Here is a 9,989-nt window from a genome sequence, read left to right on the forward strand (position 1 = left end):
CGCACTAAGGCCAACAGAGACTCAAGTCTCAGCCCTCCAGCAGAACCACGCACTAAGGCCAACAGAGACTCAAGTCTCAGCCCTCCAGGAGAACCACACGCTAAGGCCAATAGGAAATGTATGGTCATTTATTATACACAAAACCTAAAAATTCTGCTTTCCCAATGAACCTAATTTCAGATAAGAAAAATATAACACATTTCCACATCAGAGTCAGGATACAGCCTTCTAAACAAAGTTTGATGGACCACAAATGCCAATTTGATGAATAATGTTAATAGTAGGCATATCTCTTGACATATGGAAATTTTAAAACTTCTTATGCTAAATAAAACCTTATAATAATGTACTAGAAACAGAAAACGTTGCTGACTAAAAACAGTTTGTCTCTCCTTTTAAATTCTGTGAGTTCAAGTATCACCTACTTGGTTAAATAATCAATGAATACAAAGGTCCATGATTAAGACCCGTAGGGCAGAGTGGTGTACACTCAGACACGGGGGAAGAAACAAGCTCTCCTGTGTGCGCACCCTACTTCCTGTACACACTGTGCTATCTGGCCACATTTGGGGAATATCTGTGACAGCTCTAGGGTTTTATATTGTCCTAATTATACTGATACATGAATTATGAAGAAATTTCATATCTCCATGCAAGATTTTCTCCCTTTTGTATAATGAGGAACGAGTTTGCTGCTGTATGTACTGAATGACGACTGAAAGTACAAGACACGTTAGTTGAATGCCTATGATACATGTGAGACGCTGGAGAAAAGTCACACTGCCTATAAAATAAGACTTAGACTAAAAGCAAGAGAACTCAAACTCTGAATTCAAATAGCATATTAGATCCAAAGACAAAGATGAATGCCTTTTAGATACACTATGAGAAGCACAGAGAACACTTAAGTACATAAAAATGCAGTGTTTTCAGTAAAGATCTCTCAAGTAAAAGATCTCTCAAAGACAGACTCAGGGATAGTGTACCGAGAAAGCATTAACTAGATATGACAAAAGCTTACTTCATTATGAAAAAATGATTTGCAAATTATAATCTATAGGCTAGAGAAGAATAAAACCCACTTAACAGCATGACTTCAATTTCTAGAAATGTGCTATTATGTCTAGCTAGATCTTAAGTTAATTTAGTAAAATAAATTCAGTTTTTTTCTAAGTTAGCAAAATAAGGAATATGCAAGTGTGTGCATAAATTCAATCCTTCCAAGAACTCTGCAAGCTGTGATTAGTTGATGATGAGGCATTCTGGAGTCAGAAGGCCTAGGTTCTAGGTTCTGGTCCAAGTTCCACCACTTGTTAGCCATGGTAACATGGTGTCCTTGGGATAAGTTACCTATCTTTGCTTCAATTCTGTCATCTGTAAAGTATAGATAATAAACTAACCCACAGGGTTACTGTAAGTCTTGAAGAAGGTAATATACATAAAGTTCTTAAGATTTTGGTTCATAATACTGGTAGGTGTCAGCGACATTTGTGTCTCCATATTACAAAGAAAGAAAGAAACTGAGGTAGAATTGTTAAATAACTTTTCCAAGTACATGGTGAATCCATGTCCTTACCAAAAGTAAAGATAAAAAAATTAGCCAGGTGACACATGCCGGTAGTCCCAGCTACTCAGGAGACTGAGGCAGGAGGATAACTTGAGCCCAGCAGGCCAAGGCTCCAGTAAACTATAATTGTGCCACTATATTCCAGCCAAGGCTACAAGGGGAAAAAAAAAAATCAGTTTTCCAAGTCCACAGAGCTAGTAACTGACACAGCCAAGATTCAAACCTATAATCTTTGGAGTCCAGGCTCTCTGTGAACGTCATCTCTGTTTCAAACTAACTATGCAGATACCTCTATATTGTGAAAAGAAATTTAAGAACTACACAATTGCTACAATCAAATTACCAAGACATTAGATACTTACTGCAACCCATATCAAAACCAAAAACAGCAGGTCACACCCCCAAACCCAGAGCCATTTCAAGCACCTAGGTGCCTCTAGAAACCAGAGAACATGGTTTCATACCAATACATGCCAGACATTCTATCCCAAGTCCTGGGGACATGCAGCTTCAGAAGCACTCCACACCAGTATGAATTCTGAATGTCTTTCTGAAAAACTCAGAACCAATCAGTGCTGGTAAGTACAGAAAGAGATTAGAGCACAGTCAGTCCTCTTCCTATACCATTTCTTGAGCAACATCAACAAATTCCAACAGAAACAAGCTGTGCTTGTCCTCTGCAAGCATTTTTAAGAGTGTATTTTTTGTTCAGAGGGAGTTCAAAGGCAATGAAAGACGACCTTACCTTTTTAAAAATTTTTCCATTTGGTTGTACTTCATCTTCCTCATTTAAAATTTCACGTGTTCCCAAAAGTCTTTTGTTTTTAAATTTGTTTTTCGCATACATAAAAACTTTATCTAGAGTATCACATCCAGGGTATAATACTGAGGCCAAACCATCCAAACTATTAACAGCTCTGTATGCAGACTCAGGCTTGGCATTTACAGGCTTTGCTTTAATTTTGTTTGATTTTTCTTGTCTTGACTCAGAGAAAAAATAAAATGGAATGTATGTTAAAATAGTATAAAGTGATATTATAAAATGTATGAAATATAAAAGAATGGGGTTGATGGTATGTTTTAACTTCATGGTAGATGGTTTTGAAGATACGTGGTTATTCATAAGTGCTCAAAAAGTAGAATTAACAGATTTCAGCAAGAATCTAGAAAGAAGAAAAAGAAAATTATTAGTTCAAAATAATTTTAAAATAACTTTTAAGAAAAATTCTTCAGATTACATAAGCAAATTGCTTTTTTTCCAATCATAGAGAAGCTAGTATACCGGCCCCCTGCAATGTCCTGATAATTCTAAGAGAGTCGTTTGTACCGTATCTATTAATAATGGGATTACGCAGAGAAGTTTCCATAACACACTTATACAGGTGGCCTTTCCAATCTAACCCGGAGTACCTACAAACATCTCCCAGGAGGAGGACGCAAGCCAGAAAAAGAAGAAAAAAGAGACCCCAAACTTATCCATTTCCTGTTCTTTAGCATCTCACTGCATTAGGCAAATGTTCTACAAGCTTCTCCCTCAGGCCCTGGCTGCCACCGCTAGATAATCTGCATTCTTTCCCTGTGAGCCCCTCACCGTAGGCAGCAACAACCAACTGGAGTTGGCAGACACATAAAACTCTCGTTCCACTGGGGCTCTAGATATTTTTCAATTTAGGCAGGTTACATTGTGAAGCAAGAAGGGAGTAAAATTTGATGATTCTGTACTTTGCATTCATCAGATTCGTTGAAAAGGTGAATAAAACAGCCTAAGTCCCACTTTTATGGAAACTACACTACACTTTCAATGGGAGAGGTAGACAAGCAAATACACACGCATGTAAGTGTGCCAGGTAGTGATAAATGCTGAAACTGGTCTCCAGGGTACTACAGAATATGTGGTCAAAGAAAACAAAGTGACTTGAGCAAAGCTGGAAAGGTGCTCTACTGTATGGGTAGGCAGAGACTCATGAGGAAGAGAGAGGCTGTTAAGTGCCTGTCTTGGGGAAAGAAGTATGCAGTGTCGCTCACTGGTAAACTAACCAACTGGAGTTTAAACGTAAAGGTCATGAGAAGCCACTGAAGGTTTCTACAAAGGAAAATGGCAAAACAAAAAACAAATAGTCTTGCTACTTCAAGGACATGAGAGTTACAAAGAATATGCATCTCCTAATAACCCAGGAGAATGATTTTATCTAAGTACTTCTTTGAAATTCAATTTTGCACATTTGTATTTTGCAATAAAAATATTTTGATAAAAAACTATATTCACAGATGATGAATAATAACCCAAGGAATATCTGTGTATATAGAACCCAAGGAATCCACTAAAAATCTTCTAGAACATTACAAACAGTTCAAGTTTCTAGGATACAAGACTGTGAATACCATGATATACTAAGGAATACATTTTTGGTCTTCATCTCTCGTTTCTGGCACAGAGCTCCTAAAACCTTTAGATTTTTGAATAATGAGACTAAGAAGAAAAATTCTTTGCTTTTTAATAATAAGCCCCTTTCAACCATACCCAAACTTTTACTAAAGTGACTCTTACAGAATGGGGGCTGCTTGCTAAAGGCACCAACCAAATGATTAGAGCGCTGGAACTTTTAGCCTCATCTCCCAACATACGAGGGGAGAGCGGTGGTGATTGAGCTAATTACCAATGGCCAATGATTTACTCAATCATGCCCATGTAACAGAACCTCCATAAACCCTACAGCACCATCCACGTGCTAGAGGGCATCCCACTCCCCTCCACATGAGCAGAAAAGCTCCTGCCCTCCAGACCCTTCTGGACCTCACCCTGGGTACCTCTTCATCTGCCTGTTCATTTGAACTCTTCAATTGTATTCTTTATAATAAATTGGTAATAGTAAATAAAGTATTCCCCTGAGTTCATTACGGAAAATAATTACACTTGACAAGGAGGTAGTGAAAAACCAATTTGTAAATAATTCAGACAGAATTGTGCATAATATGGGGACCCACTACTTACAATTGGTTTCTGAAGTTAAGGGCTTGTGAGACCGAGCCCTTAACCTGTGAGTTTTGTGATAACTCTCGGTAATGATTCTAAGAAATGAATTAAATTATACCCAGTTGGTGTCCAGAGAACTGGAGAATTGCATAGTGTAGAAAATCCACATTTAGTGTCACAAGTGTTATGATCAGAAAACCAGTTTTTATTCCTTTAAAGATGAATATAGAAAAAAACAACTGTAATTCTACACTCCAGCAATGAATAATCAGAAAATGAAATCAGGAAAACAATTCTATTTATAATACCTTCAGAAACAACAATACTTAGGAAAAGATATAACAAAAAGTACAGAACTTGTACCCTAAAAAGCATAAAACATTGTTGAGAGATAGTAAAGATGACCTAAATAAAAAGAAAAGGTGCCATCATGTCCAAATGGCCAGGCGTGGTGGCTCAAGCCAGTAATACTAGCACTTTGGGAGCCAACGTGGGAGGACTGCTTGAGGCCAGGAGTTTGAGACAAGTTCCCTATAACCTTGTTTTATTCCCTCTTCCCCAAGCTTGGAGAGAGATTCTAAAATTTCCCCATCTAAAAAATCCTAAGAAATTCCAACTGTCTTATACAAATGGCCAGTAAGAATACGAAAAAAATGCCCAACATCATTGTCATCAGAGAAATTTAAATCAAAACCACAATGTGATATCATCTCACCCTAGTTACTATGAAGGCAGCAGAAACTAGAGATAAGGCAATTAGATAAAAGGCTACTGAAATAATTCTTTCCTCCTCTATCAGGAGGCCAGGGTAGAGGGACGTGAGGCCACCAGCTTCCGAGGCTGCTGCAGAGGTTACAGCTGTTCCTCCCATCCTTTCCAACTACATCTCTTCTGCCTCATAGAGCGAGGGCGGTTTCTTTTTCTGAATACTCAACAGAACTATGGCACGAATTAGAGCAGTGGCAATGCAAAAAGAAAAAATGGCTGTGGCATCAACCCAGACAGACAGACAGGGTTAAAATAATCAGCCAGTGACTGGATGGTTGGTGAAAAAGAAATGAATACAGTCTTGAAAATAAGGGTTTAAGCAGCCTGTGAGTCATCTAAGTCCACATAAACTTAACGCTGAGAGAACGAGAAGCACTCATTCTGAAGCCATAATGAGAGGAAGGATGAGATCAAGTGGGAAAAGATGGAGTCCAGGACAGAAAACGTCGGGGGGACTGAGCAGAGGACAATCCCACTGAGGAGACCAATGAAGCAGGAGAGTGTGGAGCCAAAGGAGCCGAGATACACCAGCCACGTTCAGTTAACACATTTCATTTTTCTAAGTGGTCTAGATACATTAGGTAAAGTTAATGAATTTGGCCAATTGCATCCTGTTTGCTAAAGGGGCTGTGAAAAATGTAGAGAATGAGAAAAATTATTTTAAAAAGTGGTATTTTTCATGTTGTCAAATGTTAAAATGAACATAACCTTTAAAAGTAAACCTGACCAGTTAAATCTGTCAATCTTCCTTTCACCTCTTCTGAGTTTCCAATTTACTTTAAGGAGTCATGACCCATCGAAAGGGTAAACTGATCTTAAAAAAAAGAAAAAGAAAATCATTCAAGGAGAAGATTTCTAAGATCCATTTCAAAAACATTCTGCCTCCAATCAGATTAGATTCTATCAATGGTAAATTAATGAACGGATGCAAGAAGAAGATGGGAAAATTTTTTTATTTCTCTTTTTTTCTTTTTTTAAGAGACAGAGTTCCATTCTGTCACCCTGGGTAGAGTGCTGTGGTGTCACAGCTCACATCAACCTCCAGCTCTTCGGTTTAGGGATTCTCTTGCCTCAGCCTCCCAAGTAGCTGGGACTACAGGCGCCCATCACAGCAATTTGGCCAGGCCAGGTTGGAACCAGCCACCCTCGGTATATGGGAGCCACAGGCGCCGCCCCCTCTTTTTTTTCTTTTTTAAGAGAGATGAGGTCTTGCTTTGCTGTCCAGGCTGCCTCAAATTTCTGAGATCAAGAAATCCTCCCATCTCTGCCTCTGAAGTAGGAAGATGTGCCACCTCATCTGGCCTCCTTTTCATTTTTCAATCACAACAAAAAATACTTTTTAACATGCAGTCTAAAGACATTATAGATTGTCTGAGAGAATGTGATGTTTGACAGATTGATGCAACAAAGAGGAGACAGCACAGATCTGGTTTCCAGACAAATAAAGAGAACTATAAGAACTGCTTCCAGCTACCTTCACCACCCACCCACACAAACACTTATCTCAGCTTATATGCATTGGACACAATCTGTTTTCACTTTTTCACCCTGATCTCTTGCATCCTGTCCACACAGCTGAAAGAACAAGAGCCAAGAACCCAGACAAAAGGAAACTGCCAGATGTTGCTCTCTTAAGTTGATAAATGTGTGAAGTCCAAGGTCCATATACAAAGTGTACTTCTTACACACTGAAATACCCCTGCACTCCTACTTAAGACTGCCAGATTTAATTAACTTAAATTCAATTTTAACTGGGTGTCTTACATTTTATATGGACATCCCCCTATAACCCCCAATTTGCCACAAAGTGTTAACATTAATTAGCATGACCAACCACACAGGTTTGCCAGAGACAGCAGAGTTTCCTAGGACACAAGATTTTCAGGACTAGAAATCAGGAAAGTCCCAGGCAAACCAGGAAGAGCTGGTTACCCTCCAATTAATCAGATTCTTATGGAGTCAGCAACTAACTGTAGCCTGGACACTACCGCTATAGTTCAGTTTTACCGTATTTTATGAAATAACCTTTTTGAACTTTATTTCCCCATGTATGTTAGCATTTATCTAAGCACAAAATTAAAGTAAGGATAAAATGTGAAATGCAATAGATACAAATGGCTTTGGAAAAGTGCACGGGTGTTATAAAAGTTAGTTATTTCACTTTACCTTAGCCAAAAGGCCAAGAAGCGATATAAAAGCTAGTTATTGATATAGGTAGTTTGAGTACAAAGTCTGTTTCATGCGCCCTTGTACAGAAACTTGTTTTTATTTATATACTTTATATGGTCTATTGGAGGAGCTGCAATTTTTAACATTGGTTTGACTGCATTAAAAACAGCAGAGTCACGCATCTTAGAAGGTTTATAAATAAGCTCTGGGTTTGATGCTGGCTTCCCATTTAATCATTGTGTAATTTGGTACAAGTCCCTTATCCTCTAGCTTCAGATTCAACTGTAAAACTAGAGTGACCATAATAAGTTCCTTACAAAATTCCTGTTAGGAACCAACAAGGAAAGTGGATAAAAGCACTCTACATAAACTACAAAAGGCAATGCACAAGTTAACAGGGCTTTAAATTCTATTGTTCATAAAAACCTACGTATACAGGTTGCACATCCCAAATGTGAAAATCGAAAATGCTCCAAAATCCAAAACCTTTTCTAATAAGCATTGACATTATGTTCAAAATGCTCACTAGAACATTTAGGATTTCAGATTTTCAGATTTGGGATGCTTGACCAATAAGCATATGCCAATATTCCAAAATTCAAAAGAAATCCAAAATCCAAAACATTTCTAATCCCAAGCATTTCAGATACGGGATAGTCAAATGGACACCAATATTTTTATTTTATCATGATTATTTCTTACACCCTTCTGATTATGAAAACACTAAAGTCAAAACTTTGCTCTCAGTGAGACTCTTGGCTATGTAGCCAAACAGACTGGCTTTGACACTTGCTCACCAACTTACTAAATGTTGCCTTAGTTTCTAATTCTCACATTCCTCATCTCTAAAAAGTAGAAAGTACCTGCATCATAAGATTTTGTGGGAATTAAACAGTGTATGTTAAATATAACAGCTCAAAACATACAGAATATTATTAGCAAAAGTGAATGTGTTTATAGTGAGCAGAGTAAAAATCACGGCTGAGAAGACAGCTCTTCAGGCAACTGTAGCCTCTGAGGATGTAAAAGGACTAAAGTTTTTTAATTTAGATTTTCAAGATGATTTAAAAATGCTTATTCCATTTCTAAGTAAGAGCTACAACAGCTTAGAATAACTCTGCAATCTAAGCCTACCTGTACAGAATACCTTTTCTTTTAATTTCAAGGTTTTAAATATTCTTCAGTAAGATTCCTGGGGTGTTTCCGTTCCTCTTCCTCTATTCCCCTCCCTAACCCCTCCTCCCAAAGCCCAGTTTCTTATTTATATTTTGGGGAATTCAGTTAAAAAAAAAAAAAACTTAAGAAAAAGCAAGTAACACGTATGATTAGAACTTGTAAGATGTAGAAATACATATAACCACAGAATACATTACCTGCGTTACAACTAACATTACATTACTTTCATTTGTATTACCTAAAAGTTAAATAGCTAATAAAATTTAAACATGAAGTTACTTCCTTTATTCAATACTTAGTCTCATATTTTGTTCATGTGAGTCACTTTTTCATTTTTCCTTTTTTAACTTTTTACATGTAGTATTTTCTTCCCACAAAGTCTTGATTATTTTACCAGTAAAAATCTCTTCCTCAACAACATGTCTCAAAATCAAAGCTAAAATACACAGGTGTTTTCCTTCCCTCTCCTCACCGACATTCTCTGGCATGTCATTATCTGGCCTCTGTAGCTCTTCTTTAAGGGTTCAAAAACTAGATTCCATTTAAAACATTTAAAACACAGAAGGCACAGGGACACAAAGATCCCCCTGAAGGAGCTATCAGATAGATACCTTTGGCACAACTCCAGGAAATCTTCTCTTGTTAAACCAAGGGGGGAGCAAAGTCACAGCTGTCCCCACCTCCTTCCACACTTTCAATCTACGTTACTTTCACATAAAAATGAAAGTATTTTGAGTAATTTCTCCACTTCAGGGGATACATAGGTAAGACTTTCTGCTACCATCTGAATGTAAAACACTGGGTCATCAAGATAAGCAATTAAGTCTTGAAAGCCATCAAAACTTTTTTAACCTATAAAATATTTAAATATGAATTTTTATTATCAATATAAATGAATATCAAGAAAAAAATGAGAGCAATGAACTTGCTGCAAACCTGTAACAAATTCAAAACATTAAATAACAGCTATAATAAAGATTAAATTTATTTATATAATTCTATGTGCTAATGTTGTCTTTCAAACTCTGTCATTTTTAGATGGACTCCTAAAATCATGAAAATGAATATAAAATTCAGTAATCAAATTCTGCTGCCTCAGATTTTTTAAGGAATTTAAAATGCTTCAACCCAACAATCACACAAAAGACACGTATACGCTGAATCAGCTTCCATTTTCACATCATTTCTTAAGTCACAGGATTTCCAAAAAAGGGCAGTTCCCAATTGTGGAAGGACTGCGTTCAAGACACTGGGTTCCCAAATAGTTCATGATATTCCCTTTACTTCATCATATAGTTAACCTAAACACCATGATTGTAAGTTTTCTTCCCCTTT

At 37.3% G+C, this 9,989-nt stretch overlaps 1 protein-coding gene across 2 annotated transcripts in view; it reads right to left on the bottom strand.

Moving 5' to 3' along the window:
• ACSL3 (acyl-CoA synthetase long chain family member 3) overlaps positions 1 to 9,989 on the bottom strand; it is a 68,025-nt gene that overhangs the window by 27,324 nt on the left and 30,712 nt on the right. The window contains exon 2 of one of the 2 annotated variants that reach the window (XM_023510350.1): positions 2,313 to 2,730. In XM_023510350.1, coding sequence (XP_023366118.1) covers positions 2,313 to 2,690 — 378 coding nt within the window. In that variant the 5' untranslated portion in view covers positions 2,691 to 2,730. Of the gene's footprint in view, positions 1 to 2,312; positions 2,732 to 9,989 lie in introns of those variants that run through there. The other variant, XM_023510351.1, reaches the window with a different exon arrangement.

This window comes from Otolemur garnettii, unplaced genomic scaffold (genome assembly GCF_000181295.1).
Source record: "Otolemur garnettii isolate 467f Iridium unplaced genomic scaffold, OtoGar3 scaffold00013, whole genome shotgun sequence".
In the NCBI taxonomy this organism is placed as follows: Eukaryota; Metazoa; Chordata; class Mammalia; order Primates; family Galagidae; genus Otolemur; species Otolemur garnettii.